This window comes from Archocentrus centrarchus, chromosome 17 (genome assembly GCF_007364275.1).
Source record: "Archocentrus centrarchus isolate MPI-CPG fArcCen1 chromosome 17, fArcCen1, whole genome shotgun sequence".
NCBI lineage: Eukaryota > Metazoa > Chordata > Actinopteri > Cichliformes > Cichlidae > Archocentrus > Archocentrus centrarchus.
In genome coordinates this window covers 35,222,839-35,250,519 of record NC_044362.1, presented here as the reverse complement: position 1 = coordinate 35,250,519, position 27,681 = coordinate 35,222,839, and the positions used below count along the sequence as shown (strand labels likewise).

The window sequence follows — 27,681 nt, the reverse complement described above, 5'->3', positions numbered from 1 at the left end:
GACTCTTCCCTCGACCTGTAAATCAAGCTGGACACAGAAAAGAAAACAGGGAGAGAACAGCAATGCTGAGATAACAACCGAACACACCAAACATGAGGTGAAGGACGCGGGAAGGCTACAAACCAACATCATACGAGAAGAAACAAACCTGGAAAAAAGGAAAGAAACTGAGTTGATTTCTCTCTCATACACATTTCCATTTGTTTTCACATAATTTTCTTCCCCATTTTTTAAGGCTTAGGTTAGTTAATTTGCCATTATTCTTCTCGTAAATGTACAATTTTTTTCCTAATTATTTACATTTTTTTTTAATTTCCCTTTCTAGTAATTTAGTCATCTTCCTCTTGTTATTATTAAAATCCCATTAATTTACTTTTTTTTTTTCTTATGAATTTTCCAGTGTATTTGCTAAGTTTGCAGTTTTTATGGGGGGTTTTTTGCCAATTTTTTGTGTAAATCTTTTATAAGTTTTGTCATTTTTTTCCCCCATAAATTAATTCCAGCCCCTCATTTATTCGCTCTGAAACAGTCCAGCATTCTGTATTCTCATCAGTGAAACACAGCACTTATCACACAGTCTTTATTTTTTATTTTATTTTAGTTTTATTCAGTCCGGATGCCCTGTGATGGAGAACCAACAAACCTCCGTCTGTGGAGGGCAGCACTGCACTTCACCGTCCACAGGCTGCTGGAAATTGATCAGAAGAAGAAGAAAAGGTCCGGCGGAGGTAATCAATGAAAGGCTGTGATGCGATGTGTACGCTGAATCTCTGAGCTGTTGGAGTAACAATGCCTTCGGTTCAGTATCTGAGAGAGTTTATCAACGAGCGACTAACTGCTGCTGCTGAAGAAATATTCTCAGAGTTTGAAAAAACGATCGTCCAGTACGAGGAAGAGATCGACCGTCAGCGCAGACTGCTGGATATCACCTGGAAACCCGAAATAAAGCTGCGCAGGACAGGTGAGTCAGTGACGCTGAGCTCTGTGGGAAAGATGGGAAGATTTCAGGACAGGTGAGGCGCCACATCTGTGAAAGAGGCCGGAAATGGTGAAATCCTCAGAAATGAAGGAAACGTGTCAGGTGCAGAGAGCAGACCGGAGTCACGCCATCCTGCATTTGCATCAGTATATGCGGTTCAACCCGTGGTGCCTTTAAGTGCACCTCGTAAATTTAGCTATCTATACTTTAACAGACTTAAATAATATAATTTAGTGCATTTTTGTAAAAGTTTGCATATTCTATACAAACTAAAGTGATACACAACATAAACAACACTATACAGGCATATTTGCATATCTCCAAGAATATCATAATCAGGTTGTTACAAGCATATAGCACCATGTTCATACTCATAGTTTATTTGTGAAAAGGCAAGTTCCAAATGGTTAATGCAACATTTGGCTACTATCAGATAAGTCAAATGCATTATGATACCTAGATTCAATAACATAGGTACATGGTTGTAACTGTGTGAAAAAGATCTAATCAAACTGTTATCAACAATTAACCTAAAATTCCTGTTCACCCAATCCTTAAGTACATCCTTAGTCAATCTCAAGTGAAATGGCTTTAGATATTTAAAATTTTGCAGCGTAGAAATAGAAATATGGATACAATCACTGCTGCATCAGCAGATATTCAAAAATACATAAAAAATTCAAATCAAATTGTTTTCTGCAAACACCACCATATCCTTATTAAACATGCCCTCCACTACACCTGAGACCATTTTCAAGTCAAATAGCTGTAGGAATATGAAATTATGACACCCTGAAATCACAAGAATTTCCTCATACAATGCTGCATCAACGGATATTCAAAAATGCATAGGAAATAGAAATCAAATTGTTTTCTTCAAACTTCCCCAAATACTTACTGTGCATTCCTGGAAACACAATAAGATAAGATGGGCCCTGCAACAACTTGTAGAGACCTGCTGCTGCCATCAAATTCAAAATGAGTTCAGTTCCTCAGTTTAAACTTTTGATATGTTTTCAATTGTGAATAAAATGAGTTTGAGACTTGCAATTCATTGCATTTTGACGGTGTTCACATTTTACACTGTGTGGGAATCAGGGTTGTCTGAGCTGAGGGAAGCTGTGTAGACAGGGTAGTGTGTAAGTCCTGGGTTTTGTGAGCTAACGTTCCCGTCATTCAGCTGTGTGAGGACACCTCATCGCTGGGTCCAAGAAATGGAAACAAGGATTGTGAAAGACTTTCCCAGCCTGCAGCAAAGACCTCATTCCTGTACCTGCAGAGGTTCTTAGAGGCCTCTGCCCTCTGAGCCAAGTGGCTCACACAGCCTGTGTCCTGCAGCTGCCTTTGAGCTCATCTTTCAGTCAGCCATGCTTCATAAAATCCTGAGGGGGTCATGAGAAAAGCAGGAAAAGATAAACTAGGATTAGATATCTCATTTATAGCTGATGAATAAGTTTGAATGGATTCTTGCTGTTAATGTCTGAAAATATTCAAGTATTTGACCTGCAGTTAAAGCTTTCTGTGCTGCTTCTGAAGAAGGCTGCATGAGTCTCCTTCGAGGCTCCTTCAGACTTTTTAGAAATTGTGCTGTTATGTAGTGAGGCAAACTGGTCTCACCACTTTAACGTGAAGGCTGAACTGGGCCCCTGTACTGGGACTTTACCATGAGTTTCTCAAATGTGCCTAATTAGTGTTACTGTGCAGCTGATTTTTGCCCATTAAACACTAGTAGCATGCTAATTGGTCAAGTGTGTATCTGGCATGTTTCTGTGGGTAGCACTGTTACCTCACAAAGTTCAGGGTTCAGACTTCCCGCTCAGCTGGAGTCTTTCTGTTCTCTGCAGTCTAAACCCATGTGTTAGTTTTTGGTACCTAATTAATGGATTATATGGATAGTATATGAATAGTTTCTGCTGCATCAAAATACTGTAAAATAAAAATAATTAACTGTAGTAATTTGCATTCATGTGATATAAAAATTATACTGTACTGTAGCTTGTTCTGTCTTGTGTTTCAGAAAAAAGTTAAGAACAGTTTTCTTGTCTCCCTTTGGTTCAGACCTCCCACAGCAATGTGTCAATGAGGAGGAGGAGGAGGTTCTCATTGAGCAGCCGCTCCATAACTTGGAGAGGAGCTCCAGTCTCAACCAGGAGGAACCAGAACCTCCTTGGATTAAAGAAGAAGAGGAGGAACTCTGCAGCAGTCAGGAGGCAGAGCAGCTTGTATTGAAGGAGGAGAGTGTAGACATTATCATCTGGAACAAGGAAGAGAGGAACCATCAGCCTGAACTACAGCATGATGTCTGCAGACCACAAAAAATAGGTTTGTAAGCCTATAATCATTTTAATGAACTAACGACTGTTTGCAGCTCATGTAGGAGCCCACACAGCGCTCTTGTTAGTTTTAGCAGATGGGCTCATATTTTGATTTGGTACAGCTCTGACAGCAGATGGCCCTCCTGATGAACCCTCCTGTTTGTCCAGGCTTGGGACCAACACTGAGTAGAGACTGGGCTGGGTTTGCGTCTCCTCTTGTTCTCAAACCAGGGATATTTTCTTGTTTTGACCACTGTGGAGCCACCAGGGATGAGTTGTCTAATGTTCACAACCTGAGGTGGAACTTAATTTATCCTCAGATGTTTGCGTGGGTTTTCTCCAGAAATTACTGTTAGTGAGTCAGTGCCTCACTAACAGTAATTCAAAATTCCCCAGTGAAAAAGAACCAGATCCAGCAGTGACCAGTGTATGGGGTGGAGATTCTGCAGGCCGATATCTGGTTTCCTAAACTGGTAAATCACCTCTGTGGGGGGAAGGACCCAGAGCTGGTGTGTGAGGTTGAGATATGTCAGTTAGGCATATTCAGGCTCACCTGAACATTAGCTCTGGAACCAATCTCCTGGAGAGGGCCTGTAGGTTAGTTGGATCAGGTGGGGAGATTGGTGGTGTCAGCAGGTCTGGTGTGCCTAAATGTGCAGTCAGGGTATGTTGGGAATGTCTGGAAGAGGCCCAGGTCCAGGAGATCTTCAACTCCCAACTCCAGCAAAGCCTTAACAGCATTGTGAGGGACGCTGGCGACATCCCGTCCAAGTGGACCATGCTCTGCACTGTCATTGCTGGCTGCAAGGCTGTTGGTGCTACTTGTGTCACAGTCACTGAAGCAGATGGTGGATGAGAGGTGAAGATGATGGGACTCATCCTTCATCAATCTGAAGGAGGAGTCCATCATCATCATCATATCTTGCTGCACCAGTGCTTGATCCAGGAGAGGGCGTTGCTGTTGGCATCCCTAAGATCTTGATCATGGAGGTCCTCGAGGACAACTGCGAGTTTGAGTTGGTTTGCCACAGGAGCATTCGGTGCTTGTTGGAATAGCTTAGTGCCATTGATCTTAGGGTCTCCAGATCTGCTCCCCACGAGGAGTTGGCCACTTTGCCAAGAATGTTGTTCCTGCTAATTATTTTCCTTTTCAGTCTGAATGTCCGTCCATCCATTCCCTTCGCTTATCCTCTTCAGGGTCGGGGGGTGGGGGGTTGGAGCCTATCCCAGCTGACATAGGGCGAGAGGCAGGGTACACCCTGTACAGGTCGCCAGCCTGTTGCAGGGCCAACACAGAGAGACAGACAACATCCACACTCACATTCAGACACATTCAGATTCACACTCAATTTAGAGTGACCAATTAATCTAACCCCAGTAACTGCATGTCTTTGGACTGTGGAAGGAAACCCACGCAGACACAGGGAGAACATGCAAACTCCACACAGAGGCCCAGGCCAAGGTGGAATCAAACCCAGACCTTCTAGATGTCATTGTAACTGTGAGGCAGCAGTGCTAATGTGTATTTCTTGAATGAGAGAATTCTATCCAGATCTCACACCTAGGTACACAGGATGCTTGGTGTTCTTGAACTTTTTGTGGTTCCAGCTGATTTCTAGGATGGAGTTTGCATGTCTGTTGTTTAGGTGGAAGGTGCAGACTTGGGTTTTGCTGGGGTAAAGAGACCACTAATGCTACTTTCCCACCGTCGCTCGTTGATAAACTCTCTCAGATACTGAACTGAAGGCATTGTTACTCCAACAGCTCAGAGATTCCTTTCCTCACATGTTCTTGGTTCGAGACCAGCTAGTTTGCGGGGCCGGAGCACCGAGTGCTTCCGCGGTGGAAAACCCGCCTAACGGTTCAAATAAAGGCACCGGCTCCAGAACCCTGTTGGTGGGAAAGAGGCATCAGTGTAAAAGTGCGTCTAAACCATCACACGGTTTGTTTGCTGACATTCCTTCAGCATTGAAGTTAATAACTGTGAACTTCAAGGGTGAAGGTTTATCCTTTTACCACCCTTGGATGTGAGCATTGGTTAGTGTGGCCCTCTGCTCTTGGGCAAATTAACAGGGGGCACCAGGTGAAGGTTTGCTGTTTAATCTCTTGAAACCAAATTTTCTTTTCTCATATTTGAAAGTTGGACATTAAAGTTTATCCTCCTGAACTTCATGTGTATTTCTGAGTGACATGCTTGCTCTACAGAGCTCTTCTCATTAGAATACCCTTGGGTTTTTTTTCTGTAACTTAGTCCTTGTGCACCTTTGTTTAGACCTCCCACATCATTGTGTCTGTAAGGAGGAGGAGGAGGTTCTCCCTGAGCAGCAGCTCTGTCACCAAGAGAGGAGCTCCAGGCTGGACCAGGAGGAACCAGAACCTCCTCGGATTAAAGAGGAACAGGAGGAACTCTGCAGCAGTCAGGAGGGAGAGCAGCTTGTAGTGAAGGAGGAGGCTGATACCTTCATGATGACTGCTACTTATGAGGAAAGTAAGGAAGAAAGCAAGAATGTAGATCCAGGATTAACTAGGAATTTAGATTCAGAGCCAAAAAAGAGGAATCGCAGAAACAGAAGTCACACTGCAGAAGACTCTCCTACATCAGAGAATCGGTATAACTCTGACTCAGGCTGCAAATCTGTAAAATGTGATGTTTGTGGAAAAGGCTTTAAGTATACATCCAGAATGAAAAGACATCGGAGAATCCACACAGGCGAGAAGCCATATTCTTGTGAAATATGTGGGAAAGGTTTTTCTCAGAGGGATGCTTTGACTGTCCACATGAGAACTCACACAGGTGATAAACCCTATATTTGTAACACCTGTGGAAGAAAATGTTTGACCTCATCAGCCCTCACCAGGCACAGAGCAGTCCACACACGTGAGAAGCCTTATTCCTGCAAAACATGTGGGAAAGGTTTTGCTCAAAAGTCTATTTTGCTGATCCACATGAGGGTCCACACCGGTGAGAAGCCCTATCTCTGTAACATCTGTGGAAAAAGGTTTTTTAAATTGTCAATATTTAATATGCACATGTTTATCCATGCAGAGAAAAAGCCATATTCTTGCCAAATGTGTGGGAAAGGTTTTAATCGGAGGGGTGATTTGTACGTCCACACCAGAATCCACAGAGGTGAGAAGCCATTTTGTTGCCAAACATGTGGGAAATCTTTCAATCGACGCAGTAATTTGTTGACTCACTCAATAATTCACACCAGTGAGAGGCCCCATTCCTGCGAAACGTGTGGAAAATCATTCAATCGGGGGAGTAATTTGTTGCGCCACATGAGGTGTCACACAGGTGAGAAGCCATATGTTTGCAAGACCTGTGGGAACAGATTTTCTGAATCATCGTCACTTAAAAGGCACAAAGTAATCCACGCAGAAGAGAAGCTGCAAAATGTGGAAGAAAAGTTATAGCATTTCCTTAAAATCCATGTGAGAAACCACACAGGTGAGAGGCTGTGTCAGCATTACTGCATCACACAGGTGAGGAAGGGCGGTCCTGAAGCAGTGCTGCAAAGCCAAACGTAAAGAAATACAGACATGCTCAGACTGTGCTGTGCTTCAGCCAGTTTACTGAGAAATGGGCTCAATTCTTTGGCAAACAGCATGAACACTTTAAGGTGAACGGATTGTCAGCTGAAACACTGTAAAGGTTCTCCTGGCTGTGCAGCGTTGGATGTACTGACACTGTCACCGAGTTAGAGTTTTGTGATATAAAACCGCATAAAGACTGAGCAGTGGGAGTGGACTCGTGTTTCTGAGTATAAAGGTTATTCAGTCTGTGTGGTAACATCATGAGTTCATCAGGACACTCTGGTTTTTTCAAAAGCAGCTTCTTAAAGTTCTCATCCTGCTAGAGTGAGATAAACTTTTTTCCCCTTTAGCTGCATCACCGTGGGCTGTAAGATGAACCTCATTTGTTTGCATCCATCTGTTTTCGACCATTTATCTGGGTCTCGGGGAAGCAGTCTGAGCAAAGATGCCCAGACCTTCCTCTCTCTAGCCACCACCTCCTCCTCCTCTTTGTTTGGTACAAGGCATCATTTCTCTTTGAGATCAGTGATTTCCAGCATGATACCTTACAAATAAAAAGAATAAAGGATCATCAATACGAAAATGTGTTGTTTTTGAACTCTTATTCTGTGTGTGTGTGCGTGTGTGTGTGTGCGCGCGTGTCTTTTTTAATGGGTTATAAAATTTGTGAAATACTTTAACAGTGCTTATGTGACCTATTTGAGTAGTGGGCTGTCTTACACGGTCTTGGCAAAAACAAATCTATTTACTTTTTATCAAGAAAGAAATGGTATCTTTCACAGCCGCTGAGGCTACAGAGTGTGATGATAGTGTAATGATACAGCATGTAATGATAGTGTAATAACAGAGTAATGCAAAGAAAACACTTTCCGTTTTCCTGCATTGAGATGAAAATCAGCCTCAGCTGGCTGAAAGCTTGATTTCATGAGCATTATTGAGCCCTCAGCTTTGTTTTAAGATCGTTTCATTTGGTTTAATTTTAAAACTTTGTGATTCTGACTCAAGAAGCAGGATTTTATCTTGATCCTACAGTCTAGCGTCTCTTTCGTGCATTTTTCTCAGCTGCTTTTATTGTGAAAGGCGGGGAGAGGAAGAAGCCCTTCTGCACGTGCGCAGGGGGATGATGCTTGCAGCAGCTCTGATGTGCAGAACGGTGTAGCATCCTGAGCTCAGATCAGTACTTCAGTTACTGCAGTAATCATGTATACTCTTCAGTATCTGAAGGACTTCATCGACCGGAGGCTGACGGCGGCCGCGGAGGAGATCTTCAGCGAGGTGGAAAAAACCATCGTGCAGTACGAGGAGGAGCTGGACCGCCACCGGCAGCTGGAGCTGAAGCTGCGCTGCACAGGTGAGTGAAACCTGCAGGTGCCGTTAATCCCGCGGTAAACCTGCGCCGTGGCAGGAGGACGGCCCGCGGCGTTCCCGCACAGGCAGCCCAGGCGAACATGGCTGAGGGATGGCCGACGTGGCTCCACTTCCTCCCATTGTCCAGAAACCGAGCCAAAAATGTCCCTTTTATGGGGGCTACCATCTTACGCTTTCGGAACCAGAGTCTGCGCAGTAGCGTTTTGGGACGGAGTCGCTGCGGTGACGCAACCACGCCCCCTGCCATGTGTGCCAGGCCGTTTTAACATAAAATCCGATTCACCACACTTAGATTCCAGATATCTGAAATTGATTTATGACTAGACGTATTAGTAAATTAAGATATCTCTTATTATATTTTGACTAGACAAAATACCTATTTAAGATATCTCTAATTACATTCTACATTCATTTTTTTTCTCTATAATATCTTTATTCACCATTATCAGAGCATTAATATAATACAAACAAAAGAAGTATCCATTAAACTGTGTGAGATAGGATCAGGTTTCTGACTAGTGATGCCTTTCCTGATCATAATGAGGGAATGGCATCAAAGACAATCACAGATTCCTCGGCAGTCACTGGAAATTTAAAATGGGACAGAAATTCAGTGTAACTGAATAATGACTCTTAATTATTAAATAGCTGTTTCACATACAATATATTATTTTTTCCAGCTGTCAAAGTAGAGGGACTTGTTCTTATACAATATATCTCTATTATGCCAAATTATATATTTTTGAGGAGAATAATTGTGCTTATAGATCAAAAGCCAGGATAGCAAACATTGTTTGTGGAACGTGGACAGTTTGACTGGGATTTTTTCAGGATTAAAGTTACAGAGTAAGAGAAAAGCAAGACCACCCAGCTGAGAAAATATATAAATAGGAATGAAGTTCCATAACAAGGTGGGACAGGACAGGTGGTGTTGTATCCATCTGATTTTTATTGTATTATTTATGGTGGAAAAGTCCAGAAAATTGAACCCCCCATTATCGTTTGGATTCATGATAACAGACTTTCTAATATAATGAATTTTGTTCTTCCAAAGAAAATTGAATAACATCAGGTCAATACTTTTACAGGTGCTGTTGTCTATAAACAGAGGAGAGGCCAAATAGACCAGCCTAGAGAGGCCTTCTGCTTTAGAGAGGAGTGTCTTGCCCCTCAGAGTTAAATCTCTGTGCAGCCAGTGGTTTGGTTTTTCCTGGTTTTATTGATAGCAGGAGAAAGGTTTTCAATACATCTTCTTTTATCATTTTTGGTGATTGTGATTCCTAAGTATACAACAGATTGTTTAATAGGTATGTTGTTTATAGATGATAAAGCACAGTCCTTTATAGCAAAAAGTTCACATTTATTGACATTTAAGTATAAGCCAGAGGCTCTAGAAAAGGTCTGGATGATATCCAAAGCTAGAGGGATTTGTTACGTAAAAATAGTGTAGTATTGTCTGTCAGTTGACTTATTAGAATGATCCTGTTTGCTATATTTATACCTTGTATAGGGCACACCCCAAGATGGGTGGAAAGAAGTTGGCCAGCTAAGAGGAAGAGATATGGAGAAATAGGACACCCCTATCTGATGCTTCGATGTAACTGAAATCTAGGGGAAGCTCCTGATTTTAATTTAACAGCACTGTTTCCATTAGCATAAAGAGTTTGAATGGCCTTAATGAAGAAGGGACCAAAACCAAATTTTTCTCAGGCTAAATATAAGAAGTTGTGTTCGATAGAATCAAAAGCTTTTTTAAAGTCAAGAAATAAGATCAAACTACCATCTTCAATTAAGTCAGAATAATCTATTATATCTAAAACCAACCTAATATTGTTAGAAATATGATGTCCTTTCATAAATCCTGACTGAGTTTCATCAATAATATCATCTAATACATTTTTCAGACGTTTGGTCAAAACCAGTTCAAGTATTATATAGTCACTATTTAGTAGACAAATGGGGCGCCAGTTATCTAAAAGAAGAACACTTTTTTTGGCTTAGGAATTAGAGTGGTAAGGCCTTGAGTAAGAGTAGCAGGGAGTGTTCCCTTGTTACAGCTTTCCAAATATACTTGTAGAAGGAAAGGAGCCAGCTGCTTGGAAAATAATTTGTAAAACTCAGAGCTTAAGCCATCAACCCCTGGAGATTTGTTAAGCTTGAGCTGTTTAATGGCATCTAAAATGTCAAGAAAGGAGATTGCTTGGTCACAGTAAAGTCTGTCACTTTCATCAACTTTTTTAAGATTTGGAAGAGCATCAAAGAATTGTGCAGCGTAATCACTATTATATGAGGAGCTGTATAGTGATCCATAAAAATTAGCACAGAGGGAGGCAATTTCACGAGGGTCGTTGCTAACATTTCCATTAATTTTTAGTTTATGTATGGTATTAGAGTTAGAGCGACTCTTTTCTAATCTGAAGAAGTAGGCAGAATTTTCTTCACCTTCCTCCAACCATCTTTTTCTAGATCTAATGAAGGCCCCTTCTGCTCTAACTTTATACATTTCATCTAACTTGTTCTGTAACTCTGACAAATAATGTTTTCCCCTCATCAGACATTTGATCCACAGCTTTCAAAGAAAGGGTAGTTAAGTTGGAGATTATGGTATCTTCTATCACTCTTTTTTTCCTTGATATGTCTTTAGTACATTTTTTTTTTCATTTTTGGCCAGAGCGGCTTTTTTCGACAGTGGAGAGAGACAGGAAATGGGGGAAAGATACAGGGGAAGACACACGGGCAAATTGGCGACGGGCCGGGGACGCGAACCCGCAGCATATGTATGTGGTTGCCATCTATCTATCTATCTATCTATCTATCTATCTATCTATCTATCTATCTATCTATCTATCTATCTATCTATCAATCTATCAATCTATCAATCAATCAATCAATCAATCAAGGGAGTGGATAGTATAATCCTATTTTAAAACTGAGTTGTTAAGTTTCCAAAAGGAAAATATTTGTGTTCTGTTTGATTGGAAGTTTAGCATGAGGTGTATGGCACAGTGATCTGTAAGGGGGGTAGGCAAGATACTACTATTAGATATTTCTGATAGATGGTCAGATACCAGCCAGTAATCAATACGGGAATGGTATGATCTCTGCTTATTATGACATGTGTACATTCTTTGAGAGGGAAGGTTCGTTCTACATATGTCTACAAGACTAAATCATACTCGGAAAGCATTTAAATAGCTATCTGTATTACTGGAATAGTGTGGTGGTCATCTATCAAGTAAGTTATCTGGAGCAACATTGAAGTCCCCTCCTATTAATATATTAGCGTCCGGATAAGTGTTTAACCAGTCTACTAATCGATCTTCAGTGGTGGCCAAAGTACTGACATTCTGTACTTAAGTAGAAGTACAAGTACTTGTGTTAAAAACTACGCTGGTAAAAGTTGAAGTACTGGTTCAACTTCTATACTCAAGTAAAAGTAAAAAAGTACAGGCTCTGAAATGTACTCAAAGTAAGAAAGTAAAAGTAGCTCCTTGGAGGACGTTTCTACCTCTTTCTTCCATCTTCCTCCATCTGAGTGAAGTTATCGCTCATTCTTTGCTGTCCCTTAAAATACAGCAGCTGTTCTTTTAGCTGCAGACACACTGTGTGACAAACTGCTCACACTTTTTTTGTCCTCTACGTTTTCTGTCATTTATTTTCCTCACCGTTCCGGCGTGCAGCCTCTATGTAAAGCGCAACTTCCTCTGGCTCTTTCCGGTCACCGAGCGAGCGTTGCGGGAGCCCCTCCCTCTACCGTGTGGGGTGTCTGTTCCCTCTCCCCCCCCCCCTGTTGTTGCGACTTCCAAGAAAAAAACGCTCACAATCAAAGCCGGCTCCACACTGACCGGAAATGCAAACGTTTCTCAGACGCATTAAACCTAAAGTAACGAGCTTGTTTTGAAAATGTAAGAAGTAGAAAGTACAGATACTTGTGTAAAACTGTAGTGAGTAAAAGTTAAAAAGTAGTCAGAAAAATAAATACTCAAGTAAAGTACAGATACCTGAAAAATCTACTTAAGTACAGTAACAAAGTATTTGTACTTCGTTACTGTCCACCACTGTCGATCTTAAATATGGGAAAACAAGCTAACATTTTTATTTTGTCATTATAGCCATAGACATTAAGAATAATGAATTTTGAAGGGGAGAAAATGCAGTCAATTAAAATAATTAAGTAATGGCCATCAGGATCTGATTCAGATTTTAAAATTGAAAAAAGTTAATTATTTTGAAGAATACAATCACCACCTGCACGTGCTGAGCCATGACATATCCAAATATTGTTACCCTATTGAGACTTCCAGAAATTACAATCATCAGAAGCAGAGTGACTTTCTTGGAAAAAGACAAAGTCAGTTTTCATCTTTTTAGTAAATAAAAATACGGCTTTGCGTTTAATACTACAACGTAACCCGACTGGCATTAAAGGAAACAAAAGATAAAGACATGAGTACACTAACAAGATTATGGAAAAGTCAGAACTCAACACTACTCAAAATTCACTAACGGATTATGACGTAATTAGTGTCGTCAGACCAATACAAGGTCAAAAGACTTTTTAACTTAACAGCAGAGCACAGTCAAAGTGCTTTAAAAATTTGGATAAACCAAGAGCATGTACGCTAGTAATGACTGCAAACTATGACAAATAAACTGAAGTCTTACATACTGAAGACATTATTGAACAGGTAGGAATGTTAATTTTACTGCAGATTTACTCATCCATTAACATCAAATAAGTACCTGTAGGCTTGAACGTATTCTTCCAGTCAAACGAGAGTTATGGGCCAACCATCTTCTCATGGTTGGGGAGGGGGAGAAGAATTTCTTTTCCCTCAATAAAGGCACGGCCTCCCACAAAGTTCCATTCTTCCGAGCTTCAGCTACTGATGGCCACAGAAGCTGCCCTTTTTCGCATTTGGACTTGCAAATGTCTTCAGTGAAGCGTAGCTTGTTGTTGTGAAGAAATGGTGATTTTTTTTTTTTTTTTGCTGCTTTCCTTGGTTAGATGCTCGATATGTAGCCGACCTCATGTCGCACTTCTGCTTGTGTAACTGGATTGTGTGTTCATTACCTTACGGTCGTGTGCTGGTGTTTTATATGCGGTGCCGGCTGGGACTTCTTTTGGTCCTCGCTCAGTTTTTTGGCTGCAAACATATTTGTCCCTGTTTGTTCACTTTCTTCATTCCCTCGCGTCCATTCCTACAGTTTCAGCAGCTCCCTCCAGGAACTTGCTGACATTTGTGAGTCCTTGTATTGATTGTTCCTGATTGTTATTCTCTCACTGATAAAGTGGCCAGAAACGCACAAGGACGGACCAGGTTCATCACAACGTTGCAGCTGAGTGGACCCGACGAGTAATCACATTTTCTCGGCGGTGAACCCCAGATCACGTCAGTTCAGAGCGGTTTCCGTAGCTGCCTTGTGTGCGCTTCTCAGGTGGACTTTGACATTGCTGTTTTTTCCTCACTGAGACGTGTTCCATACATTTTTCATCATTCACAACAAGACACGCTTCTGTCTGTATTATCGGACTCAAAGAAACTCTATACGGGACTCTGCCGCTTTCTCGGCAGACCACTGCCATTACTTTGCGGACCGGCTCGGTGAGCGCAGCAGGCAGGCACACAGCTGCCCGACGGCGCTCCCAGCTTCAACTCGGAGAGCAGAAAATGATCAGTCCACAAGGCTTTGAAATCAAATGACAAACAAGAAAAGGAAGGTCATTGTATCTACGATTTTAGTTAGTTTTTTAAACAATGTTTTTTCAATTTCAGTTTTCGTTATTTCGTTCGTTTTCGTTAACTATAATAACCCTGCTTCAGTCTTACCTGTGAAAGGTAATCCCATGTGATCCCATTTTGACTGTAAAATGGTTCGAAAAACTCCACACAGCATCTCTGTCAAGTTATGTTGGCCACTTTTGCCACATCCAATATGGTGGCGGGGTTGACGTATGAGTCAGTGCTCAAGGCGGCGTCTAGGTATGTATGTCTATGCCCCCTGCAGTCTCAATGTAGCACAGCTTCCAATTCCAGCGTCTCAGCTGATGAGGTCTCTATGCGCAGGAAGGTAAATAAACCACGTCACCGTGTTTAAAAGGTGCACACCTGAGCACACAACAGGTCTACACAACACTGCTCCCGCAGCTCCCACGGCCTGCCTCAGCTGGTTAGCAGTTAGCACGCCTGTGCTGCTCAGTGTGTTTGAGTAATTATTCCCTCTGTAGTTTATTATCCTTTCAGACAGGCAGGTCAGCCGCACACGGAGGCCCAGAGTTACTGTGAACATCAGACGGTTTAAACAGTTTACCCTCCATCACACTCAGAGCTCTGCAGCCTGCTGCCATTAAATAAAACGCTTGAAGCAGAAAGTTTCAGAGAAGTTCAATTTCTTCTTTTGCTTCAACAGGACCCAGAGTCCACATTATTATCACCCAGGCAGAAACCAGTAAGGGGCCATCGGGGCCCTGCTGGAGAAACCGCCTCTCTTTCCTTCATCACAGCTCTCCTGTGCCAGATGTTCTGTTGACCCATTGAGGCAGACATCAGAAACATCTGGAGGACTGAGGTTCATCACAGGATCAAGCAGGACTCTCAGTATTCAGCAGAGGGAAACCTCCTTCAGACCTCCATCATAAGCCACAGAAGCTGAATGAACTTAGCAGTGCTGCACTTGATCCTGAGATGAAGCTCAGAAGTTCTGGACTTTTACATCATATTTTCAGTCCTGTAGAAAGTTATTTGTTTCAGATATCTTCATATTACCATCTCTGGTTTTTCTGGTATGATTGACTATTAATTATTTTACACTTTTAGCAAAAGCACAGAGTGAAAGAACTCCAGCTGAAAGCTTTTAGCGCCACATACAGTGATGACCTTTGACCTTCCATCAGGTTTGATTTAAATCTTCCATCCTCTTCATGCAGCCGACTGCATCCAGTGGCTCTGCAGGTCTGAGATCAGCAGACTGAGCTCCTGTTTCTGCTCCTGAGCATAGAGAGCACCATGTTGGTGGACGAGCATCTATGTAATATAGCAGTTACAAGGACATTTAATCCCTCTATTTGTCTCTAAGTCTCTCAGTGAAACTGCAGCTTTCACTGACAGCACATCAGCTCAGCCTTTCAGTTACATTTGGAGTTACTACAGGTGAACTAAGATTAAATAAGTATTCAGCATTAAGAGTGGATGTTTAGGATGGATTGTGTGCTGCTCCTGGGATCACAAAGAGAAAACAATCATCACAAACTTAAATGTGAAGTTTGTTCCTCAAAGCTGAAATAAAGCCGATCCTTCGCTGTCCTCACAGGTTCTTCAGTTCTCTCAGTCAAAGGTTCTGCTGACATGTGAACTGTTAGATTATCCAGTGTAACTTTTGACCTTGGAGCCACTTTTTAAACAGAGAGCAACAAAGATGAGCTGATGGAGCAGGTTTAAAGTCGTGGTTCAGTCCTGCAAGAACACACAGACACATGGAGGTGTGATCACTGTTTGATCACAGTGATAAAATGTGACTGACCGAGAGGGAGCTGAGTATGAAGATGAACCTGTCAGCTTCTCAGTCATTGTTTCCGCCTCACCTTTTGACATGAACTGAGATGAAGGTGAGGATGAAGAAGGGTGTTCTGCTTACGCTGCTGTGACCCCAGCTTGGATGAATATAGAAACTTATTGGATGGGTGGGTTTGTTATACAGCAATAAATATTTCTGCCCCAGTGGAAAATCTTTAATGGTTTGTAGTTATTAATCTCTTAAAACCAATTTTTCTTTTCTCATATTTCAGAGTTGGACGTTAAAGTTTATCCTCCTGAACTTCATGTGTATTTCTGAGTGACATGCTTGCTCTACAGAGCTCTTCTCATTAGAATACCCTTGGGTTTTTCTGTCAGCACACTATTAACTTATTCCTTGTGCACCTTTGTTTAGACCTCCCACATCATCGTGTCTGTAAGGAGGAGGTTCTCCCTGAGCAGCAGCTCTGTCACCAGGAGAGGAGCTCCAGGCTGGACCAGGAGGAACCAGAACCTCCTCGCATTAAAGAGGAAGAGGAGGAACTCTGCAGCAGTCAGGAGGGAGAGCAGCTTGTAGTGAAGGAGGAGGCTGATACCTTCATGGTGACTGTTGCTGAGGAACGAGACCACAGTGAAGCAGAACCAGACATGGAGCAGCTCTTCTCTCAGGGTCCTGACACCTTCATGGTGACTGCTACTTATGAAGAAAGTGAGGAAGGAAGCAAGCCGTTTTGTTGCCAAACATGTGGGAAATCTTTCAATCGACGCAGTAATTTGTTGACTCACACAAAAATTCACACCAGTGAGAAGCCCTATTCCTGCGAAACGTGTGGAAAATCGTTCAATCGAGGGAGTAATTTGTTGCGCCACATGAGGTGTCACACAGGTGAGAAGCCATATGTTTGCAAGACCTGTGGGACCAGATTTTCTGAGTTCTCATCACTCAAAAGGCACAGAGCACATTTTGCACAGAGCTGCAAAATGTGGAAGAAAAGTTATGGCATTTCCTTAAAATCCATGTGAGAAACCACACAGGTGAGAGGCTGTGTCAGCACTACTGCATCACACAGGTGAGGAAGGGCGGTCCTGAAGCAGTGCTGCAAAGCCAAACGTAAAGAAATACCGACATGCTCAGACTGTGCTGTGCTTCAGCCAGTTTACTGAGAAATGGGCTCAATTCTTTGGCAAACAGCATGAACACTTTAAGGTGAACGGATTGTCAGCTGAAACACTGTAAAGGTTCTCCTGGCTGTGCAGCGTTGGATGTACTGACACTGTCACCGAGTTAGAGTTTTGTGATATAAAACCGCATAAAGACTGAGCAGTGGGAGTGGACTCGTGTTTCTGAGTATAAAGGTTATTCAGTCTGTGTGGTAACATCATGAGTTCATCAGGACACTCTGGTTTTTAGAGCGTGTTTGGAGTGGACGTCCCAGCAGAGTCACCCCGAGCTCAGACGGTGCGGTCCTCCGAGAAGCTGCCAACCTGGAGCTGCATCCCAGACTCTGCAGGACAGTGACGTCATACACCTTACATCAGAAAGGCCCCCACCTGTCAACAGTGTCATAAATTTATGACATGTCAAAAACAATAACAATTATTTATCATAATAATATGAATATTAAATATTGATAAAAGTTAAATATTATGTTTCAGTTACATAGTAATCAAGTCAGAAATTGAATGTATGAGACAGTCATTCATTAATGTGTTTATTAAATGTTTACATTGTATGAACACTTTGTTTGTGTGTGTGTGTGTGTGTGTGTGTGAGTGAGACCCTGCAGCTAATGCTGAGGCCTTGAGTGAAAGTCTAAGCCCCCCCTCCCTGAAGCAGTAAAGCCATTAAATGAAGGCTGGCTGTGGCCCCCACCATAAGAAACTGATGTGTGTGCTGTGGATGCGCATCAGCTGGAGGGGGGTTATTGCATGCTTTGATATATCTTACAGATATACAGAGACATTTTACACCCCAGGACAGAAGACTGATCTGATCTAGCACGTCAGGGGCGGGTCTCAGATAATCGGACACTGAGGTTGGAAAACTCTGGAAGAGGCATTCAGGTACTGTAGGGAAAGGAAAGTGTGCACCTGCTCTGAAACTCTGGCTTTTGTAAAGACTTTTTAGTGTTTATGCTTTGAAAGTGTGTGAGAAAAACACGTTGTGCTTTGAAATGTGTAATTTTCATACTAAATTGGTTCACTGTATGTGTGAGATTCTTTGTGACATGGCAGTCACACTGATAAATACTTAAACTTGTATCGTGGAGCTTTCTTTGTGGCTGCTGAATAAAAATGGTTTTAGAGTTTCAGCTCAAATCGGAGCTTCGCGAATGTTTGAGTAAGAAGAAGGCCCGAGGCGGCCGGCAGCTCTGACCTGTCTGCACCTCCACAGGAGCTTCTTTGTTACTTTGTTGCTACAATGAAACAAGAAGCGCTCATTTTAAAGTACATTTGGGCCATCCCAGGTACATGGAAGACTACTACTGCTACTACTAATACTACTGCTGTTACTAATACTGCTACTACTACTACTGTTACTAGTAATACTACTACTGCTACTAATACTACTACTACTACAAAAATCCACACATTCCTACAGCTCATGAAGGCGTCCTCTCATTGGAAATCAATGACACAAACTCAGATATCATCATAACCCTCAATGGAAAAAGGCGAGCTTAAAATCAGTGCTGTGAAGGTGCCTGTAAGAGCGTACCAACCTGATTCAAAACACAAAGAATAAGCAGAAACAGCTGTGAGACAGGTCTTATTTAAACACTGGTGAAATGATAACATGTTTTACTCTAACAGTGCTTATGTGACTATTTGATTAGTGGGCTGTGTTACACGGTCTTGGCAAAAACAAGAAAACTACTTTTTTATCAAGAAAGAAATGGTGCCTTTCACAGCCACGGAGGCTACAGAATGTAACGTTAGGAGTGTAATGAAAGCATTTGGTTTAAGTTTAAAACTTTGTGATTCTGACTCAAGAAGCAGGATTTTATCTTGATCCTACAGTCTAGCATCTCTTTCGTGCATTTTTCTCAGCTGCTTTTATTGTGAAAGGCGGGGAGAGGAAGCCCTTCTGCACATGCGCAGGGGGATGGTGCTTGCAACAGCTCTCGTGCAGAACGGTGTAGCAGCTTGAGCTCAGATCAGTACTTCAGTTACTGCAGTAATCATGTATACTCTTCAGTATCTGAAGGACTTCATCGACCGGAGGCTGACGGCGGCCGCGGAGGAGATCTTCAGCGAGGTGGAAAAAACCATCGTGCAGTACGAGGAGGAGCTGGACCGCCACCGGCAGCTGGAGCTGAAGCTGCGCTGCACAGGTGAGTGAAACCTGCAGGTGCCGTTAATCCCGCGGTAAACCTGCGCCGTGGCAGGAGGACGGCCCGGGCGAACATGGCTGAGAGCTCGGCCGCAGAGGGTCACTTCCGGTGCATCCTCTGCTTATCCCGTTAACCCCCCCCCCCCCCCCCCCCCCCCCCCCAAACTGACCGATGCTACTTTCCCTCAGGCGAGGAGCCGGTTCGCGTGCCAGTGCTCGTGCTGTTCCCAATGAACCGGCGAAACGCTTAAGAACGAGCCCTCGTTCCCACCGAGCTTCTGTGAACTGCTCCTTGTGGGCGGGTCCTCGTCCGGACTGGAAACCGAAGCGCACAAACGTGGGAGAACACGCTCTATGGCAGGCCGTTTTAACATAAAATCCGATTCACCACACTTACATTCAAGATATCTGAAATTGATTTATGACTCGACGTATTAGTAAGTTAAGATATCTCTAATTACATTCTGACTAGTCGAAATGACGTCAGATTTACCATTGAGTTGTATGGCGGCTTCAATTCAAGATATCTTCAATGAATTTCTGACTATCTGAAACACACATTTCAGATATCTACAATTAAATTATGACTAGTCATAAAGTGAATTCGAGATATCTTGTTTTTTATTCTGACTAGTCATAATTCTAATTAAAGATATCTTAATATACTAGTTCTTAAATTTTATTTTAACTTAGTTGCTTATTTCAATTGTTTGTAAAGCAGTCGCAAGTAAGAATTTCATTGCTCAGCATAACCACAGTGTTTTGCGGTGTACATGACAATAAACTTCTTGAATCTTGAATCTTGAATCTTAAATGACACCATAATTTAAGATATCTTAAATGTATTTTTAGATAGGTGATATCTAGAATTTAATTTGCACTAGTCAAAATTATATATCTTGAAAGCAAATACTGACAAGGCAAAACTAAATTAGAGATATCTAGAACTGTAACTTTGACTAGTCAAAAAGCTTTTTAAGATATCTCCAAATGAATTACAGATATCTTGAATTAGATGGCTTTTCTATTTAAGATATCATAAATTAACATTCTGACTAGTCAGAATGACGTTTGAGATATTTTGAATTATGGAGCATTTTGGCAGAATGTTTATAAGGCAGTTTGTTAAAACGGCCATAAAATCAGAGATTCTGTGCAGATTTCTGAAGCACTCTTAAAGGACACGATTCTCGGCATTCTCCGCATATCCCATACTGAAGAGCTCTTTCTATATTGTTGCATTTTATTATAAGTTTGTCCACAACGGCCAGCACCATTGCAGCCACCTGAAATTCTACACAGGCAATTGTTTGGACCAAGGGCGTAACTTTGGGTCCAACATTGGGGGGGTTAACCCTTATGCCCTCCTCGGCCATTTTTGTACTTTTTTTTTTCAGCTTTTTTTTCTTTTTCATTTGGTAATCTTTTTGACTGTGTAGCAGCTAGTGGCATGATTTTTTGCAGGAAATCTTTTTCATGACATTTTTGAAATCTAATGTCCTTTACTCTTACATGTCATCCATACTCTCTTGGTGCATTTTGCACCCTCTGGACACCTTCGTGGCAAAAATGTACACACACCTAAAAACTGCTATGAAATCATCATACATCAATATTTTTTATTTGCTTTTTTTCCCTAAATCACTTAATCAACTTCAGACCTACTCAAAAATACCAAACAATCAATCATTTTCAGGATTTTAACCCTTTAAATGCCAGTTTTATTATGTCACACACTCTTGGGGGTCCCGTGGTAGTCACATGGCTCCATATTATAACTGGCAAAAATACAAGAATATCATTCATCAGCCTAAAATGGGAAAAATGACTGAATCTGTCTGTTTATTTATTAAATCATTTACTTTTCTAAAAGGATTCAGGAGATTTTGGGTTAACATATTAAAAATACTTTGTAATGCTTTTACTGTGTATTTATTTAACCTTCTTTGTATTTACTCTGCACCTTCAACAATGAAGAAAAGCCTTACATTTTTCACATTTCTTCCAACAGTAACAAATATCTTTCATGAACCTGTTTTGTTTTACTACCAATTTTGCAGCCCCTCATTCCACTTTTAAAGAAACTGTTTTAATTTGGCAAAATATAATAAATACAATATTTTCAGCAGTCTGGTCTCCACTGAGCATGTGAGAGTTTAATGCAATCTTTACTATTAAACACGTTCTGTAGAGAAAAAGGTTTGAACTTGATGTGTTTTAAAATATAACGAGTCTCATCCTGGACCTTTCTGGGACTCTCATCTTCAGTCCTGTTATCAGTACTAATATTAGTTATTAACTAAACACATAAAATGTTATGTGTGTATTTACTTGAGTAAAACTATATACTTGTTTAATGAGTTTAGGTTATTACATATTACAGGTATTGTACTGTGCTGCGTGTGCGCAAATAACCACTTTTATCTTTTGACTGTTGTCAGATTAGGAGCAGCAGGTCTAACGGAGCTAAAATACCCGAACCGGTATTCATAGTGTGTCTGACACATGGCGGCATAGTTATTAAATCATCAGCTAACAATACATTTACATTTACCTCATTTTGATTTTGTTGTCGACCAAAAATGAAAAATTGTTGGTTGTCCGTTTTTTGTCCTCTTTTCATTTTTTCGAACTACACCCACTCCCCAGCAGCTGCTTTCTCTACCAACCGGTGCTGCCGCTTGGTAGAGAAAGCGGGTTGGGCGATACCAAGTTTTTGTGGGGAGAGGGGGGGTTACATTACCAAATGATTAAACATGCTAGTATTTTACCCAAAATTGATAATGAATAAAGAAAATTAACATGTTATTCATGTAAGATGTTTTTTGTAAATTGAAATGATGTGACTTTATTGGGGGGGGGGGGGTTATAGTGATTGAATCAGATTATTGGGGGGGTCATAACCCCCCATCCCCCCCTGCAAATTACGCGCATGGTTTGGACAGCTCAGTGCAGCACAAGGGGGCTTACATGCAATCGCTTAATTCATATATTTAAAACGTCATTTTGACTAGTCATAATTACATTTGAGATATCTTAAATTGTAATTATGGATGTGTGACCCGTCAAATGACGAATCAGTGATGTCATTTGAGATATCTTGAAAGGAATTTTGACTCATCAAAATGTAATTGAAGATATCTTAAATTACCATTCTGGATAGTCAAAATGCAGTTTTAGATATCTGAAATGTAATTACGGATAGTCAGACAAACGGATTTTATGTTAAAACGGCCTGCCATACACGCTCCCCTTTCTTGTGCTGCAAATACGTTTTAGGGTCCAAACCAAACTACTGCAGCATCTGTGTGCAGCACAGAGGGAAACACAGACAGCGATTAGAGCAAGACGACAAGTACGCACTTTGTGTCCTTTTATCTGTGATATGAACTGATACAAAGCAGCAAGTTCAGCCTTAGAGCCCAACCTAATTCACAGCCGTGAAAATCGCTTCGCTTTTCTCATGTAATACACACGTAATATGGTAGAAAACTTGATGTTGAGACGGCAGAGTCACACCCTTCTGCCGCTTTCATCACACGTTCTTGGTTCGAGACCAGCTAGTTTGCGGGGCCGGAGCTGAACTAGTTTTTCAGCCGAACACCGAGTGCGGTGGAAAACACGCCTAACGGTTCAAATAAAGGCACCGGCTCCGGAATCCTGTTGGTGGGAAAGAGGCTCCTGTGGTGTCAAACATGCAGCTGGGGGACCAGAACAGGGCTGCCAAAGTGCACTGTCCAGCCCTCCGGTTTGAAAATGGGAAGTCTCAGTTAATCAAAGTTTAAAAAAAAAAAAAAAACTTCCCATGTGACATCACAGATTTTCCTTAAAGTAATCCTTTCATGTCAGTGTGTGGCAGGAACAGAAAGACCCCAAAATGCAGGACTCAGAAGTGGTGAACTTAATGTATTTTTATTGTAATGAAGATCATAAACAAATAAACTGGGCTGGGCTAGGCTGAGGCCAGAACTTATCTATGGGACACAAGGGATGGAGAACACACACAACGGATACATAGACGATGACACGACAAAGAACTGTAGAAAACTGGGGGCTTAAGTACACATTAGGTAATCAGGGCAAGAGGAAACACCAGGGCACAGCATGTGAAGCAAATGAAACTAATAACAGAGGAAGCAAAACTAAACACAAAGCACGGGGAACACAAGACTGTCAAAATAAAACAGGAAGTGACTAGACAAGGTACACGTAGACTTGACACAGGGAAACACAAGGGACTAGAAATAAACAGCAATAAGGCCAGCTCCCAACAGCCCAAAACAGAAAAGAAAACCAGGAGGAGACAAGCCAGGAGGCCGATCGCCGCTGCAGCGGCGGCGGAGACGAGGCAGGGGGCCGACCGCAGCTCCAGCGGCGGCGGAGACGAGGCAGGGGGCCAACTGTGCTCCAAGCGGCGGCGACGAGGAGACGAGACTGGAGGCTGACCACACTCCCAGCGGCGGCAGCGAGACGAGAAAGGCGGCTCGGACAGAGCCAGACGCTCGGACCGAGTGTGACCCTTGGGCCTCAGACTTGGCTCGGACTGAGCTGGACGCTTGGGATAAATGGGCGGGGTGCTCGAGGGTGCTCCATCCGGTGACTCCATCGTCCTGCTGGGAGACTTCAGCACTCATGTGGGCAGTGACACTGAGACCTGGAGGGGCGTGACTGGGAGGAACGGCCTGCCCGATCTGAACCCGAATTGTGTTTTGTTATTGGACTTCTGTACAAACCACAGTTTGTCTATAATGAACACCATGTTCGAACATAAGAATGTCCATAAGTACACGTGACACACAGACACCCTAGGTCGATTTTTGTAATTGTATCATCAGATCTGCAGCTGTATGTTCTGGACACTTGGATGAAGAGAGGAGCTGAGCTGTTAACTGATCTCCACCTGGTGGTGAGTTGGATCAGGTGGCAGGGGAAGATGCTGGACAGACCCAGCGCACCTAAACGTGTCGTGAGGGTACGCTGGGAACACCTGGCAGCCCCCCACCTCCAGCAGAACTTCGACAGCATTCCCAGGGGGAGGCTGAGGACACTGATTCCGAAAGGACCATGTTCCGCACCTCCATTGTTGAGGCTGCTCCTCAGAGCTGTGGCTGCAAGGTGGTTGGTGCCTGTCATGGTAGTAATCCTCGAACCAGATGGTGGTTACTGGAGGTGAAGGGAGCCATCAAGCTGAAGAAGGAGTCCTATCAGGCTTGGTTAGCCTGTGTGACCATCAGGCCAAGTGGAACGTGGCTTGGGCGCTGGCCGAAGCAAAAACTCGGGTACTGAGGGGCCCAAAGTGTGTTAAGGCAGGATGGATCCATGTTTTCATGCTATTTACATCAAATTTTGATCCTACCATCTGAATGTTGCAGCAGAAATCAAGGCTCATCAGTCTAGGAAACATTTATCTAATCTTCTTTATTAACAGCTTCTTTAAACCTGTCCAAACCTACCTGCCATGTTTGAAAAAATAACCCCACCCCGTTAAACCATGAATTAATTGTGATTAACCACATTCTTTGGAAAGCTGAGGCCTGATTACTGTAGACCTGCTGAATTAAGAAATCATTTAAATAGAGCCTGTCTGACAAAGTGAAGCAGGGTAAAAGATCTCAAAACGCAACTCTGAGAACAAAGTCACTTACATCTCTCAGTCTGAAAGAGTTACAGAGTCATTTCTAAGGCTTTGGGACTTTTATTCTGCAGTGGCAATTCTAGAGTCTGTTTGAGGCAAAGGTTCACAGGGGGCCCTCCAATTAGAGTTCATCGCCATTATTTTAGAAATAATAACATCACAGATTTAAGTTTTTTTAATAGACTGAACTGAAATTAAAAAAGGAACATGGCATATGGCGTAACAAGGACTCCTCAGAGTACAGTCCATGTACAGTTTCATCAATTAAAACTGGAACTTTGAAATTATAGTTTATTATCAGCATTTGGAGGGACACTTGCTTTGCTGCAGGTGCCAGAAACTTAATGACTCTGAGAAAACGTAACAGTGGTATATACTGATAACAGTACCATGTTAATGACATGAAATTCAAAAGCTTTCACAATATATCAAATTCAACTTCTGGATGTTCTTCGTGGGCAAAGCATTCATTATTCAGTGTTGTTTCCTTTCATTTGATAGAAGCACAGACTCAGACTCTTTGCCTATATGCAGACCACCATGATGACTTTGTGCACTTTGAAAAACTGTCTTGTTGCTCTGTGGTGAAGTTAATATCATCTGGTTTGATCTGGTGTTACCCACCAAAATGTGAATCTGCTACCTGAATGTTCTCTGCACTGAGCTTTGCCCATCAGTGTCACAACTCAGGCACACTCACATATGTAGGTGACATGCTTGCAGTGTAGTAACATATTGCCTTTGTTCTTCCAGACCTGCTGCAGCAACATGAAACTAGAGAGGAGGAGATTTTTATTGACCAGGAGAGGACGTCCAGTCTGGACCTGGAGGAACCACAGCATCCACAGATTAAAGAGGAACAGGAGGAACTCTGCACCGGTCAGGAGAACCCAGAGCCTCCTCAGATAAAAGAGGAGGAAGAAGAATTCCGCACCAGTCTGGAAGACCCAGAACCGTCACAGATTAAAGAGGAAAGGGAAGAACCCTGCACCAGTCAGGATGGAGAGCAGGTTGTGCTGAAGGAGGAGACTGATGCCTTTGCGGTGACTCCTGTCTTTGAGGAAGATGGCTACAGTGAACCAGGACCAGACAGTGATCTGCTCTTCCCTCAAAGCCCTTCTGAAACTGAGAGTGGGAAGAAATATTATCGTATCTATACAATGAAATATCTTGAAAGAATTCAGACCATTGAAAAGCGATATTCTTGCAAAATATGTGGGAAAGGTTTCGCACACAGATGTAATTTGGTGGACCACATGAGAATTCACACAGGTGAGAAACCATATAAATGTGAAACATGTGGGAAAAGTTTCAACAGAGTTGGTAATTTTAATGCCCACTTGAGAAACCACACAGGCAAAAAGCCCTATTCTTGTGAAACATGTGGGAAAGGTTTCAATCATAGATGCAATTTGGTGGACCACGTGAGAATTCACACAGGTGAGAAACCATACACATGTGAAACATGTGGGAAAAGCTTCAATAGAGTTGGGAATTTTAATGCCCACATGAGAACTCATGCGAGTAAGAAGATGTTTTCTTGTGAGACCTGTGGGAAAGGTTTTAATCGAAGGGGTCATTTTAACGCCCATCTGAAAACGCACACAGGTGAGAAACCATATCCCTGTTACACGTGTGGTAAAACTTTTATAAATGCATCAAGGCTGAAATTTCACATGATAATTCACACGGGTAAGAAGCCCTATTCTTGTGAAACATGTGGGAAGCGTTTCATTCGTAAAGTGCATTTAACTACTCACCTAAGAATTCATACAGGTGAGAAACCTTACCCCTGTGACATATGCGAGAAAAGGTTTATCGATGCATCGACGCTGAAGTGTCACATGAGAACTCACACAGGTGAGAAGCCATATGTTTGTAATGTCTGTGGGAAAGCATTTTCTGTCTTATCAACTTTTAAAAGTCACACCTCAGTTCATACAGGTGAGAAGCCGTATTCTTGTGAAACATGTGGGAAAACATTTAGTCGCAGTGGACACTTGACTGTACATGTAAGAACTCACACGGGTGAGAAGCCATACTCCTGTAAAACATGTGAGAAAACCTTCAGTCAAAGGCATCATTTGACTTCCCACATGAGATCTCACACAGGTGAGAAGCGGTATTCTTGCCAAATGTGTGAGAAAAGCTTCGTTCAAAGTAGTCATTTGTGGCGCCACATGCGAACTCACACAGGTGAAACATCATCGCTCTGAAACACCTGTAGGGCTGGGGATTATTCTGAAGCCAAGCTTAAAAAATTAATTAAAAAATTTGTACTGAGTTTTCAGATCCTAGAGTTTGGGCATTTATTGCATGTGACAAAGTACTCGATGGATCAGATAAATCATGTTTTGATCTGTCTGAACCAACAATGAAGCTGTCAGGTTGTCCAGTGTGTTAATTTTGATTTTTACAGAAACATGTTGCATATCTTGAAAAAAGTTGCCTTAAGTCTTAAGAAGGAAAACGGTCATGTTACAAGATATGAAGTCTATCAGTTCTTCTTTACCCTCACCCCTGCCAGTCGTGCCTGATGGCTACCCCTCCCTGAGCCTGGATTTGTTGGAGGTCTTTTCCTGTTTAAAGGCAACAAATGAGTGACATTTCTCTCTGCTTTGTACGGCTGGATTTACAGGAAATGTTCCGTTTTTGTGGTTGTCTCTGACATTAAGATGTTCTTCTCATTATTACAAGTTTATGTCTCCAAAGAGTCTTTTTTGAATGCAGTGTGCTTCCATGAGATCCACTTGAGGACCGAGTTTGGGCAATTTTAGTGATTTGCATAATCATTATATTGTTTCAGACTTTGTGACACAAACCGTACCACTTACTATTGTAAACAATGCTGTTGAAATAAAACGTCAAAATAAATCTGATAATTCTGTCACTGCTGCTTATTCAGACCTACGTTCAGTGTTTGTGTGTGTGTGGGTGTGTGTGTGTGTGTGTGTGTAGTGATCAGAAAATTGCTCAAAAATAAAAGCCAAATCTGATTT

At 42.2% G+C, this 27,681-nt stretch overlaps 2 protein-coding genes across 4 annotated transcripts; both read left to right on the top strand.

Moving 5' to 3' along the window:
• Window positions 1-717: 717 nt before the first annotated feature.
• LOC115796436 (zinc finger protein 568-like) lies at window positions 718-17,925 on the top strand. Of its 3 annotated transcripts, XM_030752852.1 has the most exons (4): window positions 718-961; window positions 3,038-3,301; window positions 8,047-8,182; window positions 16,129-16,291. In XM_030752852.1, exons 1-4 carry the CDS (start codon window positions 790-792, stop codon window positions 16,151-16,153), a joined length of 597 nt encoding a protein of 198 aa, XP_030608712.1. In that variant the 5' UTR covers window positions 718-789; the 3' UTR covers window positions 16,154-16,291. The 3 variants fall into 3 exon arrangements, with proteins under 3 accessions (XP_030608712.1, XP_030608710.1, XP_030608711.1); XM_030752850.1 differs by lacking the exons at window positions 8,047-8,182; window positions 16,129-16,291 and adding an exon at window positions 5,567-7,400; XM_030752851.1 differs by lacking the exons at window positions 718-961; window positions 3,038-3,301 and having other exon boundaries at window positions 7,939-8,182; window positions 16,129-17,925.
• An 898-nt stretch (window positions 17,926-18,823) lies between these two features.
• Window positions 18,824-27,523, top strand: LOC115796434 (gastrula zinc finger protein XlCGF57.1-like). Its single transcript, XM_030752846.1, has 2 exons — window positions 18,824-19,048; window positions 25,436-27,523. Exons 1-2 carry the CDS (start codon window positions 18,898-18,900, stop codon window positions 26,896-26,898), a joined length of 1,614 nt encoding a protein of 537 aa, XP_030608706.1. The 5' UTR covers window positions 18,824-18,897; the 3' UTR covers window positions 26,899-27,523.
• The last annotated feature ends 158 nt before the right edge of the window (window positions 27,524-27,681 follow it).

What these genes read in the sequence shown, in the direction of transcription:
- LOC115796434 (XM_030752846.1), top strand. Translation starts at nt 18,898, where the DNA reads ATGTATACTCTTCAGTATCTGAAGGACTTCATCGACCGGAGGCTGACG. An exon ending in GCTGAAGCTGCGCTGCACAG is followed by an intron (nt 19,049 to 25,435) that starts GTGAGTGAAACC and finishes TTGTTCTTCCAG; the next exon opens with ACCTGCTGCAGCAACATGAA.
- LOC115796436 (XM_030752850.1), top strand. Translation starts at nt 790, where the DNA reads ATGCCTTCGGTTCAGTATCTGAGAGAGTTTATCAACGAGCGACTAACT. An exon ending in AATAAAGCTGCGCAGGACAG is followed by an intron (nt 962 to 3,037) that starts GTGAGTCAGTGA and finishes CCTTTGGTTCAG; the next exon opens with ACCTCCCACAGCAATGTGTC. An exon ending in CTGCAGACCACAAAAAATAG is followed by an intron (nt 3,302 to 5,566) that starts GTTTGTAAGCCT and finishes ACCTTTGTTTAG; the next exon opens with ACCTCCCACATCATTGTGTC.